This window comes from Elephantulus edwardii, unplaced genomic scaffold (genome assembly GCF_000299155.1).
Source record: "Elephantulus edwardii isolate Elephantulus edwardi_28Jun2011 unplaced genomic scaffold, EleEdw1.0 scaffold00189, whole genome shotgun sequence".
Classification (NCBI taxonomy): Eukaryota; Metazoa; Chordata; class Mammalia; order Macroscelidea; family Macroscelididae; genus Elephantulus; species Elephantulus edwardii.
This window is the reverse complement of record NW_006399939.1, coordinates 5,270,432-5,297,939: the sequence shown is the minus strand read 5'-3', so window position 1 is coordinate 5,297,939 and position 27,508 is coordinate 5,270,432. Positions and strand designations below refer to the sequence as shown.

General features: G+C 51.2%; 1 protein-coding gene across 1 annotated transcript; it reads left to right on the top strand.

Moving 5' to 3' along the window:
• The first annotated feature begins 487 nt into the window (after window positions 1-487).
• LOC102872633 (chromosome unknown open reading frame, human C11orf96) lies at window positions 488-26,896 on the top strand. The gene is given in 3 exon segments (XM_006903746.1): window positions 488-575; window positions 26,128-26,340; window positions 26,343-26,896. Coding segments are annotated over 3 exon segments (855 nt in total).
• Window positions 26,897-27,508: the final 612 nt, after the last annotated feature.

The window sequence follows — 27,508 nt, the reverse complement described above, 5'->3', positions numbered from 1 at the left end:
CTTGACCTCTGGTACCACGACTGTAACTGTGGACAGAGATTGGAAGTGGAAGAAAAGAGAGAAGTCTCACACAGTTTATACTGTATTCTGCTGGGACTGTTAGGGCTCCGATCTCATTTATTGCCAAAAGGTTTTGTATTTTAAAAAAGCAAATGAAGCAACGGGGTACCCAGAGAATTTTACAGATCTTTTTATAAAAAAGGATCACTCGTGTAGTCTCTGTATCCTCATCTCCTCCCCCGCAGCCAGCATGTGGGTTGACCGGGGTGAGGGACACAGGGGAGCTAAGAGGTTGGGGGGCTGGGAAAGGTCCCTTTGCCAGGCAGCAGCGTAGACACTGGGCCTTGCGGGCTGGGGAAGCCTGGGCAGAAGCTCGTCAGGAGCCAGAAGCGGTGGGCCGAGCACGAGCGCGGGTGATGGAGATGCAATTAGCCGCCCACCGCAGGAAGGGCGTGGGTGCGGTGACAAGCGCGTGCTGGCGCCGGCGATGCTCCTGCTGCCCGGGGCCCTGGAACGTGCACCGGAGAGCTGCGGCCTCCGCGGCTGGAGCTGGCTGAGCCGCCCTGCGGCTGTTGGCAAGTCTGCAGGCAGGCGGCCCTGGCCGAGCTCTGCACGCTGCCCACCAGCCCCGGTGTGGATGGGACCACGAGGACGAGGGCGTGAATCCACACCCTTCAGTGAATGAAAGAATGCGGGCTGAGTGATGGGATGAGGGATGCTGAAGGATGAGGGTGAGGAGCTTCACAAATTTAGGACCAGGACCACCCGGGCAGAATTCGAAAATAGGAGAGCTCACAAAAGCTGTCTGTCTGCTTGTCCTTGATCCCTTGGTGGTTTGGAGAAAACATTGTTGCAATGTTTCCCCGCAGAGAAAGTATAAAGTGTCAGCTGGTGATTTCCCAGCAGGCCTGCTTTCAACACCCTTTACCACACACCTGGAGGGAGGGACAGGATGGGAGACAGGCCAGAGGGGGCAAAGGAGGGTGCTGCCTCCACATCACCTCTAATTAAGTAGCTGCCACACAACAGGGCAAGCCAGTGGCCCTTGTGCTCTGACTCCCTTTGTGTCCCCAAAGCCCTGTGGGTGGATATTTTAGGGACTGCCCTCTCTATTGCAGGAATATAGAAGAGGAAACTGGGGTCACAAGGGGTTGTTGGAGAGAGGCAAAAGTGACCTGCAGAGGACATCCTGAAGGCCAGGCCACAGATGACCATGCTCCTGGTGACAAGGCTGGGCTGTCTCCTGGAACAGCTGTCACAGAGTAAGACTGGCTGCCTGTGCTGGCCCCAGGCCGGTGGCTCAGTCCTGGGCAGGGCTCCGGTCAACAGCAGCGCCATCCTGCTGTAAACAGCACTGTCCCAGCTCTGCACCACGCAGAGGGGGGTCAGCTGGGTAAATCCAAGCAAGGCTAGGCCTAGACTCACCTTTGGGAGAGGGGCTGATCCCCTAGGATCACCTGCAGTGGGCCAATGAGGAGGTAGTTATGACCCCTCCCAAGCCTCCACATCTGTCAGAATTGAAGCCACAGCCCTTATGAGGGGAGCATAGGGGACTCAGCTTAAATCCTAGCCCTGCCCAGCTAAGTCACCTGAAACTGGTCAAGCTGAGCCTCACTTTCCGAGCTGTTAAACAACCACCTGGAGGCATGAGATAATCCCTGTATTGTGTCTGCCAGGAAAGTGTTTAGGAGTGTGTCTGGCTTAAAGGGGGGGTTTGACATACTCTCCTAACCCCACCCTCTGCCCTCCACTGCTGAGTGGGCGGACCCCTCTCCCCAGTGGCCCTGGGTTCTGCTGACCCCTTTGCAGGCTCCCAGGTGTCTGAGCCCCTGGTGTGGGTTCAGCAGAGGGAGGCTCACAGGCTTTCAGGAGGGAGGATGGTGAAAATGAAAATGCTGCACGAGCAATCACATTAAGATCAGTGCACTTAAGCCTCTCCCGGGAGGTCCTTTAGATGAAGCCAAAGAGCTCCCAGATGCCAAAGTGGCTCTGAGCCGACGCCCTGTTCTCTCTGGGCAGCCCCACCACATGCTCCCCAGGTAATTGCATCTCTAATATCTCATCCCCTAATTCTTGATGTGTCCCAGATGGGCCAGCGGGTCAGTGACCAGGCCCTTGCCGGTCTACTTTGCTCGCTTATTCTTGCAGGCTGTTTGTCAGTTTCAGTACAGAACGCCTTGGCCTGGAAGATTAAACAAGATTAACAGGCTGGAATTCTGCTCACTTCTGACTGAGGCTTTTGTGCCCTGAGATTATGTGTTGCAAGGGGAGGGGGGATGGGGGAGTATTGGAGAGAACGTAAAAGGACGCATGGTCCCTCTCGTTGCTGGGAAGGAAAGCCACGTGGCTCTTATTTTCTCTCTATTCATTTTGGGTTGTTGGGGTTTTTTTCTCATTATAGGAGGAATACATACTTTTTTATAAGAAATTAAGAAGATAAATGAAAAGAAAAATCACCAGTAATTTTACAACCAGAGATGACAACATATATCTCTATTTCTCCACTTGTTTGTAGGCTTTCAAAATACCAGAAAGAAAACCATACTGTACCTTTCCCCACTGATTGTGTTTGTTATTGTTGCTGCTGTGTGTCATAGCTGACCCTCCAGCAGGTTTTGAGAGCAGGGGAGGAGATTGCCCATCCTTCTCCCTCTGAGCAACTGGTGCATTCGAACTGTGTGCCTTTGGGACTACAGAGCAGCTTCTTACCACCAGCCCCCTAGAGCTCCCTTATTGTGTGTGCAGGGGCTTGGCACTCACTTTTGTCCTGTAAACTAATGTAAGTGGCCCCCCAGTTCTGCACTGTTACTGTGCTTTTATTTAACCCTCCCCTCAGCCCCTTTGTGGTTGAACTCATGCTGACCTGCAGAACTGCCCTGAGCATTTCCTCAGCCAGAAATCTTCACAAGAAGGAGGCCTGGTGGTGAAGAGGTTAGAGGACTTAGCTGTTAGCTGCGAGCTCCGTGGTTCTCACTCACTCGCTGCTGCACGGGAGGAAGCCTGGCACTGCGTTTCCATGAAACTTAAGCCATGGAAACCCTGTGGTGCAGTTCTGCTCTGGCCTGTTCTGTGGCTCTGCCGCGAGGCTTGGCAGCAGGAGGAGTGGGTTTTAGGGTCTTTACAAAGTTCTGAAGAGCAATGGTGTCTCTCTGGAGACTAAGGTGTGTCTGATACAGGCCGTGGTCTTTGCAATCACTTATTATGCATCAGAGAGTTGTCAGAGGACAATTACTAGGGAGGCCAGAAGGAGAATTGATGCCTTTGAGCTGTGGTGCTGGAGAAGAGTATCGAGGGTACCATGGACTGCCAAGAAAACGAAGATTCATCCTGGAGAGGGTTACACCAGGCGGCTCCTTGGAGGCAAGGATTCTGGGGCTCCGTCTGACATACTTTGGACATGTTGTCAGGAGGGACTGGTCCTTGGAGGGGGACATCATGCTTAGTAGGGTGGAGGGACAGCACAGGAGGGGAAGGCCCTCTATGAGGTGGATTGATTCAGTGATTGGGGTAATCGGGATGGGTGTGTCAGAGACAGTGCGATCGGCACAGGACAGAGCAGAGTTTAGAGCTGTTGTACGTAGGGTCGCTATGAATCGCAAGCGACTTGACGGCACATAACAACAACATCAACACAGGAGCAGACAAGCAGGACTTTCTCCGATGGAACCACCAGTGCTGTTAGGTAACTTCGAGTCGATTACAACTCACAGCAACCCACGAACAGTAAATCTGAGCCTGTCCTGCAGCCACTGTATTAATCAAGGCTGAGCATCTTTCTCTCCTTCTCCGACCCTCTGTCTTTTCCAACCTGTCGTTTCCCCCCAAGGTCTGGCCCCTCCTGACAACATGCCTGAAGCTTGCACCAGCCTTGCCTCCCAGCAGCATCCTGAATGCACTTCCTCCAAGGCCTCCTGTGCCCTTATGGCAGTCTGTGGGATTTTCAGCATTCTTCTCCCACCCCCATTCATCTTCTGTCATCCTTATTCATTGTCCAACTTTTAGATGCATAGAAGACTATGTCTTGGATCAGGTGCACCTTCATTTTTTAAATTAATTTTAATGAAAGTTTATAGAGACTTAGAGTTTCCAGTCATTCATCGTTGCACTTTTCTCCTTACCCACCCTCTCCCCCCAATTCACTCTTCTCCTTGAAAAGTAAAAGAAAACCTCTCTCATTGTTATGCAATCCCTCCCTCCAAGTCCACTCCACTGTGCAGCCTTCACTCTGGATTTTTGTAACAACAAGAATACCCATTCTTATATCCCTTTTAAACAGTTCTCTTCCTCATCTGTTTCAATGCAGTATACATCATTCCTCCCCTCCTTTTGTCTTCCCTAAACCCCAATGTCAGTCTCATTTTACAACAGTGGCCCTATGCAGTATTTGTCCTCTTGTGACTGAGATATTTCATTCAGCATAATGTCCTCCATTGGACAAATGGGTCACCCATTTTGCATAATGTTTCATGAGTTCCTTGTTTTTTCAGTGTTGCATATTATTCCAGAGCTTCTCTCTCCATTCATTTGTTGATGAGCACTTGGGTTGTTTCCAGCTCTTTGCTATTGTGAACAAAGCTGCAATAAACATGGATGTGCATATATCTGCGTGGGTGGCAGTTATGGTTTCTTTAGGGTATATTTCCAGTTGTGGAATTGCTGGGTCAAATGGTATTTCTATTTGCAACTTTTTGAGAAAGCGCCATACCGCTTTCCACAGTAGTTTCATCATTTTACATTCCCACCAACAGTGAATAAGAGTTTCAGCTTCTCCACAACCTCTGCAAGCATTTGATGTTTGCTGTTCTGCTAAATTTTGCTATTCTTAGTGGGGTGAGATGATATCTCATAGTTGTTTTATGCACTTTAATTTTTACACTAACATTGCTACTCCTTATAACTTTGGAGATGTCCTCAACAGCAGATTTTCCCAATGAAACATGGCTTTTGATGTTCTCACCCCACTAGTAGGTTTGAACTGTCAGCATTCGGTTTTCTAGTCAACCACTTAGCCCCTGCACCTTGAGGGATATTTACCAGTCCCCTAGTGTCGAATACTAAGATTACTTTTGAAATTGACAATGATTTTGGAAGTCACAGGCCGGGCTGGTGGGAGTCAAGGGGATGTCAGAGAGGAGAGCCTAGGCTTGTACCACATTCAGACCTCAATTCAAACAATCCAAAGAGCAGCTATAATTTACACAGCCTGCCTCTGGGCCAGGCACTGTGTTAAGTGCTTGACGTGTATTAACTCTGGACTCATTAAGCCTCACAACAGCCTAGGAGCAAGGCACTATTTTTATACTCATTTTACAAGTGAAGAGATGGAGGCTCAGCTGCCCCGCCCCCTCACCCCCCCCTTATCAGCAGCTGTTAGAGGCAAAACCTTAGTGCACGTTTGTGATGGTTCCTTCGAATCGATTCCTGAGTGGGGTTGCTCGCTCTGAGGACAGCTGTGCATCTCTTTAAGGCTTTGAATACATAATGTAAATGGCTTTCCAGAAAGCTTGCACCAGCTTGCCCTCCTGCCAGTGGGCCTGGAGCGTATCTGAGAGGCTGGCTCCGGGCACAGCGTGCCAGCAGTGAGCTCCCCTCTGCTCTGCGCAGCTTCTGTTCTGATGGGAGCTGGGTCCTCCGCTCAGGACAGCAGATGTGAGCACCAGGACATCTTAGCATAGCCGGTGGTGGGTATTTAAATTTTTTTATATCAACTATAATCACTTGAAGCACCTCTGGAATAAGGCGGAAGTGACAGGTGACAAGATGACACGGACAAATGGGTCACATGGGGTCCTGCCAACAAGTGCGACAGGAGTGAGAGGAACACAAGACGTTGTGTGGGCATGGCAGTCAGGGTATCTGATGATGGGGGCCCTGGGAGAACTGGTGGGGGTGCTTGGCTAAGTGGCAGCTTGTGACCAGGCAAGGGCTGGGCGCCCTGAGCTGAGCTTGTGGGGACAGTGACAAGCAGGAGGAGAGATGAGAGAACTCAGGGCAGAAGACCTGTTGGTGGGAGCCGCTGAGGCCTGATGGTGTGAGGCCCCTCGTGTAGACTCTGAACAACAGATCTGAGTCCCACGCTGCCTGGCTTGTGCCCTCCTCCTGGTCTCCACTGTCCTTAAGCCCACTGTTAGAGATGCTGTCAGGCCATCCACTGAGCGTCCTCTTCTCTTTCACCAACTCTCTACTTTCCCCGGTTTGTTGTCTATTTGGTAAGGTCTGGCCCATCCTAACAACAAGCCCAAAGCATGTGAGATGAGCTTCCACCATCCTTGGCTCCAAGCAGCATGCTGATTGCACTTCCTCCCAGACCTACCCTTTTGACCTTGTGGCATTCCGTGGGGTATTCAGTTTTCTTCTCCCACACCACAGCTCAAAGGCACCCATTCATCTTCTGTTGTCCTTATTCACTGTCCCACTGTCACCTGCATATGAAGCCGTTGAAAACACCATGGTTTGAACCTGGTGCACCTTGTTCTTTAAACAGATATTCTTGCTTGTGAGCACTTTAAAGAGGTCCTGGACAGCAGATTTGCCCAATGCAACATGGTATTAGTGTACTGACTGTTCCTACCATGGGTGTTGATTGTGAATCCAGGTGAAATGAAATCAATAACAACGTTAATCTTTTCTCCATCTGTCATGATGTTGCCTGTTGGTCCAGTTGTGAGGGTTTGTGTTTTCTTGATGTTGGGGTGTAGGTGAGTGACTTTGCCTGAGCAGGATGGGGTGAACGGGTGAGACTGGAGGTGGGAAGATGTTCTGGGAGATCATTAACGAGCCCAGGGAGGCTCGGGGCACGTGTAGGGGTAGCAAGGGGCAGGGAGATTTGGCTTTCAGGGCCCAGCTGTACTTCCATGAGCGCTGAGGCAGGAGGAGGAGAAGAGACACAGAGCTCAGAGACAGGAGGTCAAAATAGAAATCTTATTTCTGATAAAGGTACAATGGAGGCATTGCCTTCCATCCATGACCACAGTGTTCTTGAAACTTCCCCACCAAGCCTGGACCTTGGGGCGCCCTGTTTAAGGAATGGTCTGCACAACAGGCCTTGTTTGTGCCAGGAGGTTGCTGGCTTCTTCCACCGAACCTGCACGTGGGGAGGGCAGGTGGGCCTGCAGATCTGCTTCCAGAAGGAGAAGGCTGGCTGGCCCTCCCCAAGTCCTCCTGCAGGTAGATTCAGGGGTTGAAGTCAGTTGGGGGGAATAAGAGATCTGAGTATCAGTCAGGCTCCCCAGGTATGCAGACCTGATATGGGCAGGTTGTTGTTGCTGTGTGTCATATAGATACCAATTCATAGCTGACCCTCCAGGGGGTTTTCACAGACAGTAAATCACATGGGAGGAGACTGTCCAGCCTTCTTTTGCAGAACGGCTTGTGCCCTTGGGATTGCAGCACAGCTTCTTACCACTAGGCCACCAGAACTCCCTCTGATATGGGCAAGGGAGGGTTCAATTCCCTTGGGCACTCCTAGGCCTGTTCAGTTTGTTCTCCCAAGCTCCCTCAATTCCACCTCCCTTGGAGGAGAGAGTTAGGGGTGGGTTGGGGCATAATCTTTCTTGCCTGTCCAGTATCTTGCATGTCCAGTATCTGTCCATCCTGGGAATGGAACAGGGCTACCTCATTACAACATAAGAGTAAGAGGGTGCTTGTCCCTACCATGCCCTCCACTCCACCTCCCCACCCCACACTGACCTGGCCCAGTTAGGATGCTTTGGAGGAAAGACCGTCCACAGCCAATGAGGCCAGAGAGTGCTTGGTGTCAGTTTTGGTGCCAACCTGACCTGGATCTAGTACCTGCTCCTTCACTTACTGCAGCAAGGCCTTCAGCAGATACTTTAGCCTGCTTCTCCATCTGTAAAATGTGTAAGTAAGCTTAAATCACAGAGCTGGGGCTAGGATGAGTGAAACACACATCTGTCCTGATAACAGGTATGAGGGGCTGTCCACGACCTGGAGTGTAGAGTGGAATTGGCCACAGGTGGTCCCGGACTGGCAGGGACTGGCACGGGTCTCACTGTAATGGGGAGACTGCTGTAGGCTGGTTTAAGAGGAAGCCACCACTCAGGCAAGGCCTTGGGGAATGGGGGGAGTATGGGGGACAGGTCGTAGAGGGGCCAGTGTAGAGGGGGATGAAGAGAGTGTGGAAAGGGACTCAGTGTCACCAAGGACCTCTGTCAGAGGGGGTGACACTAAAATGACCCCTGCGCCCACAATAGCAGGGGCAGGTGGATATGTGCCACCAGAGGAAAGGAGTCACCAGAGTAAGATGAATTACTGGAAGACATCAACCCTATGGCCCTGTGACCCCGCTGGAGGGACATGATCTGGGATGTCCCCACAGAGAGACGGTGAAGGAGGAAACGGAAGGAATTTTCTAAGAAGAAAGGGGACCTGAGAAAGTTCTGTCACAGGAGCCAGAAACAGTGACAGGCTGCACCCCCCTCCCCAACAAGAAGCTGAGGTTCTTCTCATGCTGTTGTTGCAGACAATAGGGGCAAGAACCCAAAACCCAGAATGCCCCAAGTTGAAGGGCCTTTTGCACATGTTTCTAAAGTTGAAGGTTAGGAAAATAATTAGGAAACCAGGCTCCTGAAGGGTACTGGACAAAATGTCCATCACCAGGAGACTGTCTGACCACTGTGTAACCCTAGAGAAAGCTTTTCCTTTCCTTGGTCTCAGTTTCCCTGTGCAATACAGCCTTTGAGCCACCACCATGATTGAATTGTATCCCTTTACAATACGTGTCAGCATGACTGGGCCAGAACTCTCAGTGGCTTGGCAGCTATGTAATGACTTAACTTGGCAGTTATGTAATGATGTCATCATGCCCATGATGAGATCTCATGTGATCAGGCAATCCTTTACAAGGGGATGGGGGTGGGATGCAACACCCTCACTCAGGTCACTGCTTCATGGGAGTTTCCTTGGTATGTGGCCCATATCACCCTTTACCTTACAAAAGATAAAAGGAGAGGTAAGTGAGCAGAGAAGGAGGGACTTCAGTAACATAAAATAAATAAGTAAATGAATGAATGAATGAATGAATGAATGAATGAATGAATAGATAGACAGACGAATGAATGAATAAACAAACAAATACTAAATAAATAAATAAACAAAACCTAAAAAATAAATAAAAGATAGATAGATGATAGATAGATAGATAGATGATAGATAGATAAATAAAAAGCAAGCAAGCCTGCCTGCCCTTTGGACATGGGATCCCTGTGCTGAGAACCTCCTAAACCCAGGGGAAGGTGGATACCAAGACACATGGCAGCCTCCGCCCTCTGAGGGATGCCAGGGCCATGGATTGTGAATGTAAACAAGGACTTTGCTTCCGAGCTGGCAGAAAAGGCCTGTCTTGAATTCAGACATCCAGCCTCCTCCAAAGCTGGTGCTCTGAATTCAGACATCCAGCAGACAGAGAAAAAACGTGTTTGTTAAAGCCATCCACTTGTGGTATCTCTGTTATCACAGCAATAAATGAAATAGAAAATAAATAACTAAATGAAGTCACTTTAATATTGTTTTAACTCTGAATAAAAATAACTACACACACATTGAACTAAAACTAAAGTTTCGTGAAGTGGTGATTTCGTACATAAGCAGGAGTGGCATCCTCTCCCTAAACAACATGCCTTTGGAAACTGCATGCACTTTGAGAAAGGCTCCAGGTCTTTTGTTCATAGGGTCGCTATGAGTCATGCTCCATTCAACGGCATTCAACACACACACACACACACACACACACACACACACACACACACATCATTAAGATGACAGCATTCTGGCAACAGCCCCTGAACGGATGGTTATATGGCTAATGGGTCCCCAGTTATCATCTAACAACAACACAGAACCCACTCATCTAGAAGTTTTCTTTCAGTCCCTGCAGCCTGTGGTTCTGTCCCATCCCCCACCCCCAACTCCCACCTCCACCCCAACCTCACCATCCTGTCAGCTGAGCTGCTGTGGCTGTCTCCTTTGAACTCTTCAAACAGTGGTTTCTGCTCCCAGACTCTTGACTGAAGGCATGACCATGATCCACCCCAGTCTTCCAGCCTCCTAGCTGCGTGCTTCCTCAGCTCACATTCTGTGAGTGGTGGGGAGACTGCGGCATTCCTCTGCCGGGGTGCAAGAAAGGGAGGTGAGGGCTTGGATGTAGTCTGCCCTTCCCTCCTAAGTCTACGGCTCTCTCTGGAAATGTTAGGTTTTGTCAAGTTGTAACCAACCCAAAGCTGGCCCTCCAGTGAATTTTCAGAGACTGTAAATCACACAGAAGAAGATGTTTGTCTGTCTTTCTCCCATGGATCAGCTGGGGCTTCAAACCACATGCCTTTGCGTTGGCAGCCCCCAGAGCTGGTATTGGGAATCTTCACTCCTGTCTCTAGGTCCCAGAGTCACCATATTGGTAGAAGCTTGTGGATGACAAGAGCTTTGGCAATAGACAGACCTGGGTTCAAATCCCACCTCCACTCCCAGGTGGCTGCACAACCTCGGGGTTACGCCTTAACATCTGAGCAGGTTTCCACAATTTAAAACTTGGAAATAGTAATAGCCATCTCAGGTTAAGCCAAGGATGACATGGTGCGCACAAGATGCTTTGCTCTGGTGCTTGGCATGAGGCACATGCTTGGGGACAAACACATTCCTTTAAAGCTCTCCCCACAACCTCTGTGTTTCTCTTTTCGAGAACATTCCATCAAGAGAAATGAGAGCTGGTACCACTTTGAAGGAAGGAGAGATGCCTTTGATGAGCCAGGGGCAAGCTGGGAAGTGTCAGAGATTGCTTTAAGTTAAATGCCCTGGAAGTCACCCACAACACATCCCTAACGTGCAGAGATGCTGAGACGTGGTGGGAAATGCCAAGGCAGCATCTGAGGAAGAATGTAGTTAGGGTTATAGGAGAACAGACTCACTGGGCCCCCACAAAGTGAGCCTCTGCCTGTGCACGTGCAGGCATTGGTGGCTCAGTGGTAGAAATCTCACCTACTGGCCAGGGTGCCTTATGCACCACACCGTCCACCCCCATCTGTCAGAGGAGGCTTGTGCGGTGCCGATACCAAACAGATCTTCAGCAGAGCTTCCAGGGTAGGACACACGAGGAAGGAAGAGCTGGCGGGCTCTTTCTGAAAGGCAGCCAGCCGGTGAAAGCCCTGTGGGTCACGACAGTTTGATTCACAACCAATCAATTGGGACGACATCTGCCCAGGCAGCCTTGGGTCCTGTTGCCACAAGGCGGGGCTGATTCCCAGCAGCAAACAACAACCACAGCAACAGCTATTTACGAGGCTGGTGCTGATGCTGTGTCCTGTTCGTCCCAGGGCTGGAGCCAGAATGTTCCATGAACCGAGTTTTGATCCTAATTTCCTGGAACTCCTTAAACACCTCTCTCCTCCCGGTCTCAGCTTGCACGCTCCTCAGCCCTCTGATGTGATCTGAGGGAGGAAGTGTTAGGCTTCGAGAAGGATGAGGCTTCACAGGGGTGTGAGGAGAGCTGTGGCAAACACCAGAACTGGGGGATCCAAGCAGGCATTTGTGGGGCACTGTTTGCTCATTCTCTTACTGCCTCCCGTTGCCAGGGCTGCTGAAAGGTCAGCTTGACAGGTGGTCTTCAGAGCTCACAGCACTGGCTCTTTGCCCCGCACCCCCAGGATTAGGGGATGTGCTGGCAAAGTGACAATGAGTCAAACTGGAGCCATTGGGTGAAGGCACCTGAATTGTCCAGGAGGGTGGGTCCCCAAACGTGGGAGACAGGTCCCTCACAGGCTCCTGACCCTCTAGTCACACCCTGTGTGCTCATCCATTCTTGGCAGCTGTGGAGACAGACTCTGAGCTGAAGAGTGGCCACGGGGGCCTGGGGGCCCTTCGGCCAGGCTCTGAGCCCACATGCTGGGTGGGACTCAGCATCGGCTGCTGGGGCCTCTGCCCCTCCTGTCTCTGAGGTCCTGGCTGTGTTCTGCTCCGAGCTGTCAATAATGAACAGACTCCTTCCAAGACAAGCCCTTGCTCACTCACCTTGGAGGTGATGGGGGGTCACAGAGGGGACACTTTTGGACATTGTGTTGCTGTATCATGGTTGAGCAGCAGTGGTGGTATTTCCGAGTGTGAGGGGCAGTCCCTGGCTTTCTGCCTGCTAGTGAGGGGATACCTGTGGGCCTCAGTTTCCCTGAGGATTCAGGACTAGACAGACCCATTCCAGAGTTCCTGTCCTCCCAGGAGGCAATGTGAGGTCCCGGACTAGGTCCCAGCCCAGCTCTGCTCTGACCTGGCTGCCTGGTCACCTTAGCCTGGTTCCCTCCTGTCCCTGAACCTCTCTGGCCTCCTCATGAAACCCGGCAAGGACACAGCTGCTTTGCTGAGAGCTCAGAGTGAAACGGCTTTGTACAGGCTCCAGGGTCAGAGACTGTGCAGGTTTTACCCTCAGTCACGTGGTGATCCTCTGACTGGTGGTCTCAGGAGAGGGACACTGTGGCCTCCACAAAACACGTAGGAAGCTCTGAGCCAGGGACCGGGGCTGGGACACTGTGCTGGGAAGCAGGTCCTGCGGGGAAGAGGGGAGTGAGCCCTGGTCACTGATGTCAGCACTGTCAGGACCACAGGGTTGTTGCCTGGGTGCCAGCATCCTCTGAGCCCCCAGAATCTCGCTGTCCCATCCTGTCTGGTGTTCCCTGGGATGTCTCCTAGGAGCTGGGGTGCTGGGGTGCCTCCCTGTGAGACCAGCCCTGCCATCCCACTCCTGCCAGTATCTGGTGTCCCATTGCACTATGTACAGTAAGCCCCAGATTAGACAGTGAGGTCATTTGACCAGAATGGGGCCGTGGAGGCAGGGCTGGGGGGAGCTGAAGGTCTGACTTAGGGTGTCACTGGCCTCCCCTCAAAATCCGCTCCCTTTCTATGCCTGGCCCTCTCCGTGTATCTCCCGGATGCTTCTGTCTCCCTCCCTGGCACACAGGCTGACACCCCCTCTTGGAGCTTGCCTGGGATTGTCATGGCAACCCTCCAGTAAGATCATCAAAACACTTTTATGCTCACAATGGCACCAGACGAAGTGCTAATTCTGAGTGAGGCAGAGCAGTTGGGGGGCTGCTAAAGTCACAGGCTTTGTGAGAAGGACCTGGTGGGGGCGGGGGAGGCAGCGGTGAAGCTCCTCCACCCTCCACTGAGGTAGGACCCCCAGCCCCCAGAAGAGGCCCTGCAGTGAGCCCACCAGAGGTTGTTGAGGTCTCCTCCCTGCTCAGCAGACACACACACACACACACACACACACACACACACACACACACACACGTTCCACTAAGACCCTTAAAGTGCAGACTGACCCAAACGGCATCACCTGGAATAAGCATCACCTCAACCAGTGATCAGAGCCCAGGGACGCACCTGGTGAGAATGCTCGGTCAAGGTGGGGGACAGCCAGGTGAGCCAGGCCTCCCGCTGGCAATAGGCCTGCAAAAGGAAGGTGTCTCTTCCCAACACCCAGGAAGAAGCAGAGAGCTGTGGGTGAGCACCCCACCACCACCACCACCTTGCCATGAACTTGGGGCCTGTTTGCTCTCTCTGTGTCCCTGGTGCGCTCTGCCTTCCAGCTCCCTTCTGATGCAGGTCCAGGGCACCCTAGGAAACAGAGACCTGGTAATAGCTGTGGAAATGGTGGTTGCTTTTTATAGCCCCCCCAGAGCTGCCAGCAAGCCAACGTGTGGGAAAGGATGGTGGAGGAGGTGGTCGCACAGGCCCCTCCTTCCCCGGTCTGCTGCCATCTTCCTGCTCCATCTGCTCCCCAAGTGACCCCCCTCCCTAGAGGCAAGTCTGCCCCAGGCCTCCACTCTGCCATCCCAAAGCAAAGATCAGTTTCCTATGAATGAGTTCCCTGGTCTCAGCCTTCCTCTGAATGTGGGAGCTGGAGACCCCACCCTCCATGCCCCTCCCTGTCCCTGTGGATCAGTCTAGCCTCCTCACTTCACAGATGGGGGAAATTGAGGCGTAGATGAGAAACAACTGACCTAAGATGACCAGGGGTTGGTGTGTGGAGTGGGGGACCCTGTAGCCAGGTGTGCGGACCTTTCACCTCTCCTCATCTCTCTGGAGAAGCAGGAGGACCTGGAGCTATAAGCAAGGGGCAGATTTGGGGATCAACTAGATCTGACTTTGAGTCCTGACTTTAGGACTCAAAGCTGTTAGCATTTAGTGTGATCTTGAAGCTACAGAGGGGAGTCCTGATGGTGGAGCCAGCAGGGAGTTGGGCAGCTGACCCCAAGGCTTCTGCTGGTTCAAATCTACCAGTGATTCCTTGGGAGAAAGACGGGCAGCCTCCAGCTGGACAGTCAGCTGTGAGTCGGTTCCCATCTGATAGCAGTGAGTTGAGTAAAAAGCAAATTGTAAGTGAGCTTTGGTGGCGTGGTCTGTAGGGAGTTGTGCTGCCAACCCAAACGCTGAACCTCTGCTGGCTGGTGGATTGTCGCCTCTAATTTACAGCTTCAGAAACTCAGTAGAGGATCAGCTATGAGTTCATTCCACCTGGGTGGCAACCAGTGAATGAGAGAGTGGAGTGGTAAGCTACAAAATTACCCTGAATGCTCATCTAGCAAATAGAGTTGATGCCAGGGGGCTCCCCTCAAAGGATGCCAGGGTGGTTTCAATGAGATGGTATGTGCCAAACCTAACAATAGAAGATCTTTCTACTGCCCCTCTGTCTTAGCTTCCGTCAGAAAGTGGGTAGCCTTAGGAAAAATATTGTCTGACACTTTTGGTCCAAATTCAGGTAGAAGATCAAAGAATACAGCCTTAAGTATGGATTGCATCTCAACATCAAGAAAACAAAAATCTTTGCCACTGGGCCGATAGGTAGTCTCATGAGAGATGGAGAAAAGACTGATATTGTCAATGATTTCATTTTACTTGGATCCACAATCAACACCATGTGACCAGCAGTCAAGGCGTCAAAAGACATGTCACAATGGGGAAATGGACTCCTGTGCACCTCCCCAAAGTGCTTACGAGCAATGATGTCTTACAATTTAAAGACTAAGGTGCGCCTGACCCAAGCCATGTTCTTTTCAATCACATGCTATGCAGCTGAAGGTTGGACAGTGAGTCAGGGTGACAAAAGGGCAATCAGTGCTCTTCATTAGTGAGTTGGGAAGAGTACAGGGTATTCTGTGATCTGACAAAAGAACAAGGAGATCTGTCTTGCAGGAAGTGCAGCCAGAAGGCTCCTGGGAGGCGAGGATGGTGAGACTTGATCTCACATACTTAGAGCATGTCGGCTCTTGGGGAAAAGGCATCATGCTGGGAAGGCGGAGGGTCAGCAAAAGAGACCCTCAAACAGATGGACTGACAGTGACGATGACAGTGGGCTCAGCTATATCAGGGATGGTGAGGACGGCACAGGACAGAGCCCAGTTCTGACTCATTGTCCGTGGGGTCGCCATGAATCGCAGTTGATGGCACCTAACAATAATCCTCCTTCTGGCCGCGTGGGGGCCTCCTGGTGTGTACCAAAAAGATGTGCCTCCACATGACTTCAGTGTGTTGTCCCCACTCGGAGGCCTTGGGACTAGGAACCACCCTTCTCCAGAATGAGTCCCTGCTAATGTTTTCAGAGAAACAGCTTTCTTTTCCCAAACAAGGTCACATTCATAGACAAGGGCTGGGACATCAGAAACCTCTTTGGGGGGCATTTTGCATATGCTAATCTGGCACATAACAACAGCAACAACAATCTAGAACACCTTCATCCCAAATGCCAGGGACACAGCCTGGGAAGAATAGGGGCCGTGTTCCACCCCCACCTCCCGCTCCAGGTGGGTCAACACTGCTTCACTTTTCCTCTCCTCGAGAAGACAAAGTTGACTCCCTCCCAAAGCCCACAGCCTCGGCAAACTCGGCAAGTCCAAAGCGCTCGGCCCAGAGCAACAGGGACCAAGGCCTGAGGGCAGGTGGTCCTCAAGCCTTCCCACCACTCAGAGGGACGGGCAGTCTTCCCTGGAGACTCCATCGCGCACTTCTACAGAGCGGGAGCCTGACTCCCAGGCTTTGGTGGAAGAAAGATATGAGAGCAGATTGTTTAAAAAAGGAATATCTTTGAGATCCCACAGGACTCTATGAATACTGGAAACAACATCTCAACATGTTCCACCCCTGCTACCTGAAATCCCACCGCTGAAAGACATCCTCCTATAAACCATGCCTCAGACTGGGAGGTTGGGTCACCAAAATTCCAATTACCTCTGCAGAAGAAGTTTCCTGATCTCTTTCCAGGACATCTTCTCAACCGAGCTGGGGGGCTGGGTAGGTTGAGGCATGAGATAATGAAGCGGAAAGGAGATTTCATTTCACACTGTAGGCCCACAGGCACCATGCCAGGGGCTTTCCCTGCATTAATCACCAGCCCAGGGTGTTAGCCACGCTTTCTAGGTGTGGGACGCTCAGAGGCCCGTGGTGCAAGTCCACGCGGGGCTGGGGTTTTCTGGAGTTCAAAAGCTAAGTCTGTGCTCTAACCCGGCAGTGACCCTCAACTGGAGTGGAGGGCCCCAGAGAGTGGGGAAAGGCCCTCCAGGACTGGAGCTGGCCTTTGAGACATCCTGCTGGAGAGAGACTCATGAGTGGGCAGGGTCAATGGCTGGAGCAAGGAATCCAGACCACGCACACGCACGCGCACGCGCGCGCAGACTCCCGGATCTCATCCTGGAGCGGTACCTTCAATCCCATCCACCTTCGCCTCTTGGAGGCCGAGTGTGAGCAGGGCCCAAGGCCAGACGACCAGGCGGAAGCACCAAAGGGATGATCTCATAGCTAATTTGGAACTCTGGCTGCGAAGGGTTCATGTCCTTTCCTGTTTTCAACCTCCCCAGGCCAGGACTAGGGGAATCTCCAGGCTGGGGGAATTGAGAGGAGTGACTTAAGGTATCTTGGGCCCCTGGCCTGGGGATTTGGGGCAGGAGGATCAGGTGTAGCTGCTTCCTCAGGGTGTCAGGAGTCATGACTACTCAACAGAAGCCCCCCCAGGCCAGCTCTCTCCTAGGGGCTGGAGTGAGGCAATGGGGGAGCCTGAAAGGCCAGTGAGGGGGACAGACAATGCAGAAGTATAAACAAGGGAACCCTTTAGATAACAAGACACACGTTGCGAAGTAAAAAGGATAGAGTGATTGCAGGGAACCTTAAACAGAAGGCTCAGCTGAAGAGATGTGATGCTGTCCAAAGATGGCTCTCCAAAGTCATTGGCCTAACTTCGACCATGTGGGACATGCTAATGAGGTAAATAGCACCTTATGGGCGGGAATATGCAAACAAGGTGTATAGACAAAAACAAAAATTAAAAAAATTAAGGGATCAGCAGGTCCTGTCAGATTTAGACTGAGCAGGTTTAGAAGCAGAAAATGGGGCTATTTAGCAGCATTAGAGAAGAAGCATGAAGCCCAGGGATCAAGGTCATGTTTAGCAATATGGACCAGAAATTCTTGGGAAATTCAGATCAGGACCTAGAGGAGAGCAGGAACAGTGGAGAGGGAGAGGCAGAGACTGACGTGAGACAGAGTGGCCTGGGACTGCTGCCCTGTGGGAACAGAGTCAATGCTGAGGGTCTACTCCCAGGCCTAAAAGCCTAGCCTAGAGTCTCGAAGCTTAAATTCTAGAAGGTTAAATGGCCTTTGAACACACCTGAGAAGTTATCCTAACCAAAGAACTATATTCTATTTCCAGCATGAATTGTAACCTGCTTGTTGTTGCGTGCTGTGGGGTTGGAACAGACTCATAACTGACACCCCCCACCCCCCACCCCCAGTGTGTTTTCAGAGGAAGTAAATCCCACAGTAGGAGATAGGCCATCCTTCTTCTGTGGAGCAGCTGGTGGATCTGAACTGTGTGTCTTGGGAATTGCAGCACAGTCTCTTACCACTAGGCCACCAGAGCTCCCTGTAACCCAGTAATGGTAGGGGATGTGCTGTCAATGCAAAAGCAGTTCACATTCACCAGCTGCTTCACAGGAGAGAAATGAACAATCTCTTCTGTGCAATTTCCTACCTCTGAAAACCTGCTGGAGTGTCTGCTATGGGCTGGTTACTTCTTCAGGCTACACAACAACTGCTTCCCTGATAAACCTCGTCATCCTGAGAAATATTTGTGAGTCCCGTGGGGTCATCGCAAAGATGTGCAGCGCTGCAGGAGAGCAGTGAGTGACCCGGAACGGACAGAAGGTATCAGAATTGACACAAGTAGGTGCGGAAGTGTGGGGGCTTATCTGACCTCATGAGAACTGGTCTTGTGTTGTGGATATTGTGGATGGAGACTGGCCCCCGTGTGGAGCAAGTGGAAGTCAGACGTGGCCACCCCCCACGCCAGCTGCACTGTTTACACCGGAGGTAACATTAGAGCTGAGACCTCTGCAGTTCAGAAAGGCAAGGGCTGGCCAAGACCACACAGCAGGTTCAGGGCAGAACCAGGCAAAACTGTTTCCAGACGCTCATTCAATGGTCCTCCTCCTCCTCAAAACATCTTTCTTTTAGATTCTGATGTGTCCCTCCTGATGAACTCGTTTTCCTCCCTGTGCCCACTGTTCCCAGCATTCCTTTCTCTGGAGGGTGCCTTCCACCCTGTCTCCTGGCATTGAGCACCATCCATACATCCCCTGAGGAGTCCAGAACGTCACCTCTTCCCCAAGTAGCACTGGCTTGCTTGTCAACTCCACTTCAATGACCAATGGTTGTATCACTTAGGCCAATGCACAGTTGGGATAATGAGATCTCAAATTATAGTGGTTTTAAAATATGCAGCTGATCACTCCCTCAGACAGTAGTTCCAGGGAAAGTGTTTTAGCCGGGTACAAGGTTTTCTTAGGCTGAGTTCTCTGGAGAAACAAATTTCTCTCTGTGCTCTGTGTGTGTGTGTGTGTGTGTGTGTATCTCAGATCATATATATATGATCTACCTATCTATCTATCTATCTATCTATCTATCTATCTATCTATCATCTCTCATCTCTCATCTCTCATCTATCTATCTCTCTCGTGGCCTAGTGGCAAGAAGCTGTAGCTGTGCTGCAATCCCAAAGGCATGCAGTTGGAGGCCACCCACAGGAGAAGGATGGGCAATCTCCTCCCATTTGATTAACTGCCTTTGAAAAGCTGCCAGAGGCCAGCTATGGGTTAGTTCCGACTCAGTCGTACACAACAGCAACAATATACATACACATATATTCAAACATGGCTAGAACAGTACACAGACAGGGAATAGCCATAAATTTAAGCTTGATTCAGAAGAGACTGTGACACCAGGGACATCACTGTTCATGGCTAACGTCAGATGAATCTTGGCTAAAGGGAGAGAATACAAGAAGAATGTTTGTTTGTGCTTTATTGACTATGTAAAGGCATTTGACTGTGCAGAACATAACAAATTATGACTAACGTTGAGGAGAATGGGAAATCCAGAATAATTAATTGAGCGCATGCAGCACCTGTACCTAGAACAAGAAATTGTTGTCTGAACACATCAAGGGAACACTGCATAGTTTAAAATCAGCAAAAGTGCAGATCAGGGTTGCATTCTTTCTCTATACCTATTCAATCTGTATGCCAAGCAAATCCTTTGAGAAGCTAGACTCACTCTCTCTCTCTCTCTCTCTCTCTCTCTCTCTATATATATATATATATATATATATATATACACAAGAATGTGACATCAGGGTTGGAGGATAATTCATGAACAACCTGCATTATGCAGATGACACAACTGTACTTGTTGAAAGTGAAGAGGCTTTGAAACACTTACTGCAGACAAGCATACATTACAGCCTTTATCCTCACCATTAAACCAAGAGGCAACATCATGATTGATGGAGAAAAGGTTGAAGCTGTCAACAATTTCATTACACTTGGATCCACAATCCCCATACAAGGTAACAGAAAGAAATCAAATGACATGTTGCATTGGGAAAAATCTGCTGTTAAAGACTTCCGTAGATGTGAAAGAGCAAGGGTGTCAGTTGAAACCCTTACGGTACGCTTGACCCAAGCCTAGTCTTTTCAGTTAGTTCCTATGCAGGTAAAAGTTAAACAACGAACAAAGATGACAGAAGAAGAACTCATGCCTTTGAATTGTGGGAATGGAGAAGAGGACCGACCATTCCATGGACTGCCAGAAGAACAGACAAGTCTGTTGAAGGAAGTGCAATGAAGACGCCTCTTAGATGCAAAGATAATGAAACTGTCTCACATACTTTCAGCATGTTGTCAGAAGGGGTAGCCTTTGCAAAGATATTATGCAAGGAAATGTGGAGCGAGGGAGGGAAAGAGAGAAGAGATGAAGAGAGAGAAGGAGAGAGAGAGAGAGGATGACATGGGATAGGGCAAGGTTCACATCTATTGTTCATAGTATCGCTATGAATTGTCAGCTGGATGGCATCTAAGAACAACACACACAGACACACACACCCATAGAGCTCTCGTGGCCACTGGGTAAGGAGTTGTGCTCCCAACCGAAAGGCAGATGGTTTGGGCCCACTCGTGGCTCTGTAGGAAAAATATGAACAATCTCCTCCTGTGTAATTTACAGCCCCTGAGAAACTGTCAAAACTCAGCTAAGAGCTACTGCTGACTACACAGCCATGAGTGCATGAGATGCATGGACCTACCTCACCACCCACTGCTATCTACCTGATTCTGGGCTTCTCGGGTTGTATATCTTAATGGGATAAGACTGCCCCTCTTTCTCCCAAGAAGTAGCTGGTGGATTCAAACCTCCAACCTTTGGGTCAGCAGTGCAACAAGCAATGCACCATGACACCAGGGCTCCTTCATACATACAAGATGTTGTTTGTTACTGTGTGCCACCGAGTCAGAACCCACCCATCGCTGACCCTCTGACAGGTTTTCAGAGACAGTTCATAGATATCCAGAAAGAGGTTTATCTAAAGGCAATAACTCGTGCACTCACAGAGACTAGCAGTCCCAGGTTGCGGCACACATCCGTAGAGGCTGGTGAACCCAAAATCAGCAGGCAAAGTAGGTCAGTGGTTCAAATCCAAAGAACCCATGAGGTGAGGGGCTGAATGCAGGATCAAGATTGAGAAAAAGCCAGCTCCCTCAGACTTCCTTCTATACTTCATGCAGGCCACACCCCCAGTGAGACCCCCTTGAACTGACTCATGATTCATAACATCGCATTAAAGGAACAGCTATACTGCATCAAACCTCACTGAAGGAATGACCACATCACAACTGTCAAACCAGAGAATCTTGGGCCGTCAACTTGATGCACAACCTTGTCCATCATGGTAGTTCTGTTCCAACTGACCGTTTGAGGACCTCCGGATGGCTCTGTGTCTTTAACAGGGAGATTTCTACATCTCTTGCCATTCAGAGTGAGAAGCAAAACGGAAGTCTAAGTAAGTGAGGCAGAAATCACACATATCATGTCTGCTCACCTTCCATGGGTAAGTCTAGACACCTGGTCTCTCCTGGCTGCAGGGGAAATTGGGGACTGGGACAACTGAGGGCCCCGCTAACAGCTGACAGCCTCCTTCACCGTTCACCCTCTAAAGCAATGAGACTTCCTTGTGCTGGCAGTGGGTACAATTGTCTGAGTAGACCCTGGATCTGCTGTTCGGTGGTGAGCCCACTGCCCTGTGTCCTCCCTGGCCCTTGACTTTGACTTTTCATTTTCTTTTCTTTTCTTTTCACTCCCTACATCCCTTGTAGGGAGACTGAATCGGGCTTGAAAAACTATGTGAGTTTGTAGTCCAACCTTGAAATTTCTTTGATAATAGAAATTCTTTAGAAAACATAATAGGTTTCAGATCTATTTCCAGTCAGTGTCAGAGGCCAATAACCACACCCAAAGTTCCTTTCCAGACCAAGTTCTGAAGTCTGTCTTTCTTGCCCAACCCATCCCTTTCTCCTTCATCTCAAAGTTCTCTTAAAGCTGAAACATTAGGCTTTGTGGAAAGGCAACCCTGCCACTTACTATCTGTTGCAGGAGTGTGAGCTGCTCTTAGACACAATAGTGAAATTCTGCTGCTTTATCAAACCCAGTAGCTTTCTCCAACTCTGAAAACACTGGTTTTCTGGACACTCTAATTCTGGCCACCTCTGCTTGCAAACTGGCCAATCTCTTTCTTGTAAACCCTGCAAAAAGTAGCAGCAAGCAGCCAACACGTGCAAACCTTCTTTGTCTCTTTCCGACCACTTTTCTGGAAGGACAGACTCGGCAGGTGCATGGTTTGGCCTGCAAGTTGTCATAGGTGAGCTTTTAAATGCTATCAGGAGCCACTGGCTTTCAATCTTCCAATATCTGGGTTGCTTACCTGGTACTCGCTAAGCCATATTCTTTCTAGAGGGGAGGTGGTGGCTCAGTGGTAGAATTCTTGCCTTTTTCAGGTAGAAGACATGAGTTTGATTCCCAGTCAGTACATCTCATGTGGCCTAGCAGAAAGCAGCAGTACTGCAATCCTGAAGGCACACAGTTCGAATCTACCAGCAGCTCTGTGGGAGCGCTTTAGAGCCTCTGAAAACCTGCTGGAGGCTGAGTTATGAGTCAATTCTGACTCGATGACAATAAAAGAAAGTGTGGTATTACGCAGTTCCCTGAGGGATGCAAAAGGAAGCCCAGGGGGCCTCGCGGTTAAAGAGTTGCACTGCAGATCCAAGGGCAAGAGCTTTGAGTGCACTCTCCTTCAGTCTGGTTTTACTGCCTCCTCTGAAAAGGCCCTGAAGGGTCAGCAGTCAATTCTGACTCAGTGGAGCACAGAAACCACACGCACCTCATGTGCAACCCCCACCCGGCTGTCAGCAGAAGCCATGCATTGCTCCGACAGAGACAGATGCTGAATGGGCTTCAGCAGAGCTGCCAGACTAAGGTGGACTGGGAAGAAAGGCCTGGCAAGGATCAGACCCACCAGGGATCATGTGGATGGTGCAAGGCTGACTAGGGCTTTCTTTTGTTGTGTATGCAGCAGCCATGAGTAGTGTGGCAGCTAAGACCAAGAACAACTCTCGAATCAAGGCCTTTTGTGACAGTCCCTACAGCTCATCTCCTCTGTCCTCTGCTTTAATCATGCTGACTCTCTTGGTATTGTAAGCTTCTTCTGCCTCAGAACCTTTGCCCTCGGCACAAAAACACACTTCTCTCATGTGTTTTTGTCATGTGGTTTCTTCCATCTTTGTACTACACAAAGCAAGCACTTCACACTTCAGCCTACTGGATAAGAGAGAAGGCTCTGGAGTCAAGTTACCTGGGTTTGAAGCTCAGCCCTGCTACTTAGCTGTGTAACCTTCAGGCAAGTTACTGTGCTTCAATCCCAAAGGTGTGCTGTTTGGATCCACCAGCTGTTCCACTGGAGAAGGATGGGCAGTCTCCTCTCATGCAGTTAACTGTCTCTGAAAACCCACAGGAGGGTCAGCTATGGTTCCAACTTGACAGTACACAACAACATATTTCTAGAGGATGTTCTGGTGGCCTAGGGGTAAGGACTCTCACTGCCAACCGAAAAGCACATAGTTTGAGCCCACCAGCTGCTCAGCGGGAGAAAGACAATCTCCTCCCATTCAATAAACTGCCTGCTGGAAGGTCAGTTAGGAGCCAGATCTGCCTTGATGGCTCATAGCAATAGCTGGTGCGTAGTGGATAGAAGAGTCTCTTTATTAAGCCAAAGGTGGTGGCTCTCTGATGACTGGAACCCACCCATAACTCCATGGGAGCAAGATGGGCAATATATTCCTGTGTGATTTACAGCCTCTGAAAACCTGCTGGAGGCTGAGCTATGAGTCAATTCTGACTCAATGGCAATAAGAGAGAATCAGTGTGTTATTATGCAGTTCCCTGAGTGATGCAAAAGGAAGCTCAGGGGCCTTGTGTTTAAAGAGTTGCACTGCCAATCCAAAGGCAAGAGCTTTGAGTGTGCCAGCTGCTCCTCCCAGATGATTTACAGCCTCCGAAAACTCTGGATGGTCAGCTGAGTGTGTTCTGACTCGATGGCACGAAGTCAGTCAGTCAGTCAGTGAATGATGCTTATCCTTCAGCGTACTTATCTTCTAACCAAAAGGGAGGAGGTTTGGAGACGCCTGGGAAGGCCTTGCCATCTGCCTCCCCCAAATGACTCGTGGAAAAGCCTTGGACACACAGTTCTGCCCCGGCACACGTGGGATCACCAGAAGGCAACTGACGGTTTGTCGTTAGGTTCCATTGAGTCAACTATGACTCATAATCGCCCTGCAAACAATGCATGGAGACCATGCCCTGTCCAGTACCATCCTCACCGTCTCTACCACGCTTAGACCCATTTCCCCCCAATGAGCCAATTCATCTCATCTGGGGCAACTGGTTAGGGTTATTACTATTCTATGTCAGGTTAGTGTAACACCTCCTACTCTGCAAAGCCTTTCCTGACTGCTGCTCTGTCCTCCGGCATCCCTAGCACATCACCAGCTTGATTCTCATCTCAGCACAGGGTCCGTGTGTGTCTTCCCTTTTAGAACATAACTCTTGGGTCAAATGGTATTTCTATTTGTAACTTTTTGAGAAAGCGCCATACTGCCGTCCACAGTGGTTGCACCATTTGACACTCCCAACAACAGTGAAGAAGGGTTCCAGGTTCTCCACAACAACCTCGCCAGCATTTGTTGTTTGCTGTTCTATTAAATTTTGCTATTCTGACTGGGGTGAGATGATATCTCATAGTTGTTTTGATTTGCATCTCTCTTAGAGCTAGGGATTTTGAACATTTCTTCATGTGTTTGTGTGAGGGGAGGAGTGGGCAGGGAGAAAAGTGCAACAGTTAACGAATAGAAATCCAAAATCTGTATGTTTTCATTAAAATTAAGAATAATAATAATTATAATAATAATGACAATTAAAAAATAACATAACTCTTAGGGGAGCTGGGACTACCTGTCCTTTCCCTCTCCATGCCTCCCACCAGCCAACACAGTTGGAGCACAATAACTTGTCCTCGCATGGATATGCAGAGCATATGGAGGGAATGGTTACTAAATTCCAACTCCTTCCTTTGTCAAGGGCCCGCCAGCCTTGCCAGTGCATTGCTGTACAAGCCTGCATGTCCAGCTGGAGGGCAGGGGCTTCCTCAGTTTCCCCTAGGGCACCTTGCAGAGGCTGCCAGCTTGCTCCAGAAGGCTGGGGAGCAGGAGGGAGCACCGGAGGAGGGCACTAAGCAAGGGGTTTGTTGTTGTGGTGGTGGTGCACCATCAGCTCAAACTGACCAATAGCTGACCCTCTAGCGAGTTTGCGGAGGCAGTAAGACACACGGAAGCAAGTGCCCATCTTTCCCCCGTGGAGATTCGAACCGCGTACTTTTGCAGTGCAGCTTCTTACCACTAAGGCCACCAGAGCTCCCTCAGCAAGGAAGTAGAAGACGTGAGCTCTAGAGACCACCCACCTGCTTCCTAAGTGACCTAACCCTCCCTGTGTCTGTTTTCTCATGTAAAATAACTACCACACATGGTTGTCAGGATCCATAGATATTTATATATGCAAAACATGAGCGCACTGGTTGGCCTGGAGGGAAGCTCTCTAGATACTTCGAGGAGACGCGGTAGACACACTGCCTTAGTGTCCTTAATCAAAGGTCGTTCGTCCCTGAGCTTGGAGGGGTTGTTCAGGAACTCAGAGGTTAGTAAAGAGACCTACACAAAGAACCAGGACGAAATAGCGGGAGGTTGGTTAGGGTTTGGGTGTTTTAGGGGGAGAGGTGGCAAGGATTCAGAAAAGAAACTCGCCCCAAGCCTCGGAGCTCATCCCTGGGAGCCGGCGCTCTGCTTTCCCGGCTGCAAGCGAGCGGGAAGCAGAATTGCGCTCTGCGCACCAGCGAGCGCGCACCTAGCGGCGGAACCACCAGCCTGGAGTGTGTGCATCAGAGATGAGGGGCGGGGAAGTGGGCCTGAGTCCCTGCGGTCACCCCAGTTGGAAAAGACTTGGGACAGTCCCAGAAAGGACAGTGAAAGCCCATGCCCGCGGGCCGGGGGACCCTGCTCCTCCCTTACTCCCTCCCCGTGCGCTCGGGAGCCCTGCGGTGGTTCTGTCCCCGCGGGCGGGGCTTGCTTTTCGGAGTCGGCTTGGCGGGGGTGGGGGTTGGGGGAACGAGCGGGCGGCGCCTGGGAAGGGGCTGTTACTTTCCCAGAGTGGCGGGGCGACGTCCGGCGGAAGGGCGCGGGGCGCGCACGCTTTAAATGGCATTCGCTGTCATCCGAGCTCACAGCCGTGTGGGCAGGAGCGGGCTATATAAGCCGCCGGCTGGGCCGCCGCGGGCCAGACAGCGACAGCAGCGGCGGCGTGTGCCTCGGAGCACGGTGAAGCAGCGCCCCCGGAGCCCCTTGCCCCCCGACGGGCCCCCCGCCCGCCCGCCCTCCCGAGGAGCGCCGGCCCGGGCCCGCGAGGGCCGCCGCCACCCCGCAGCAGATTTGGATCCCCCGCCAGGCGAGCCCCAGGCTGCTGCCTCCCGGGGGGCCCCGGTGCAGCCGCCACCCCCGGAGAGCCCCAGCGCCCCGCCGCCGGGCCCCGAAGACGCCGGAAGCGCCATGGCGACCGCCAAGTCCAGCGAGCTGATGGGCATATGCTCCAGCTACCAGGCGGTGATGCCGCACTTCGTGTGCCTGGCCGACGAGTTCCCGCAGCCCGTGCGGCCAGCCAAGCTGTCCAAGGGCAAGGGCCGGCTGCGGCGGCCGCGCCAGTCCCGCTTCAAGACGCAGCCGGTGACCTTCGACGAGATCCAGGAGGTGGAGGAGGAAGGAGTGTCCCCCATGGAGGAGGAGAAGGCCAAGAAGTCGTTCCTGCAGAGCCTGGAATGCCTGCGCCGCAGCACGCAGAGCCTGTCGCTGCAGAGGGACCAGCTCAGCAGCTGCAAACTGAGGAACAGCCTGGACTCCAGCGACTCTGACTCGGCCCTGTGAGGGGCACGGCCCGGAGCGAGGACCGCGCGTCTCCGCGGCCGGTGCAGGGACTAGAGTGCGACCCGGGTCTCCCTCTCTGGGGACCCGAGATCACCGCTTCCCCGCGTGCTTGGAAGCCCGCTCGGCTGCGAACTGGTCGGAGCGCAGGGCGCGGTGCTCGCCCCGGGCCAGAGCGCAGGGGCGCTGGGGCGCCGGGGAGGGGGCTGCTTTCTCTGCCCTTGTAAATGTTTCTTTTTTAACTCTTCCCAGTACGGACTCTGCTGTGAGTGTGCGCACAGAGGCGCCCGCGCCCTACTCGGCCCCGGGTCGGAGGGTTTGCAACTCCGACTTTGCACACCGCTCCACCGTGCCCCCTGCGCACACCCGCCCACACTCACGCCAGCACCCTCTCGCTGAACACTTTTATAATTGTTAGGCGCGGCCGATGGGACTTGGATGCAGCGTAGCTGCTGCTGAGGCCAGAGGATTGATATTTATTTTTGCATTGCGATGGCTGACGGTGTTTATTTAACGATCTTTTTACCTGGATATGTCTGTGAGGCTCCCGAACGGAGACAAAAATAAAGCCCATATATTTGCACAGTGCATTTCTCCAGCCTCTTGACTTTTTGA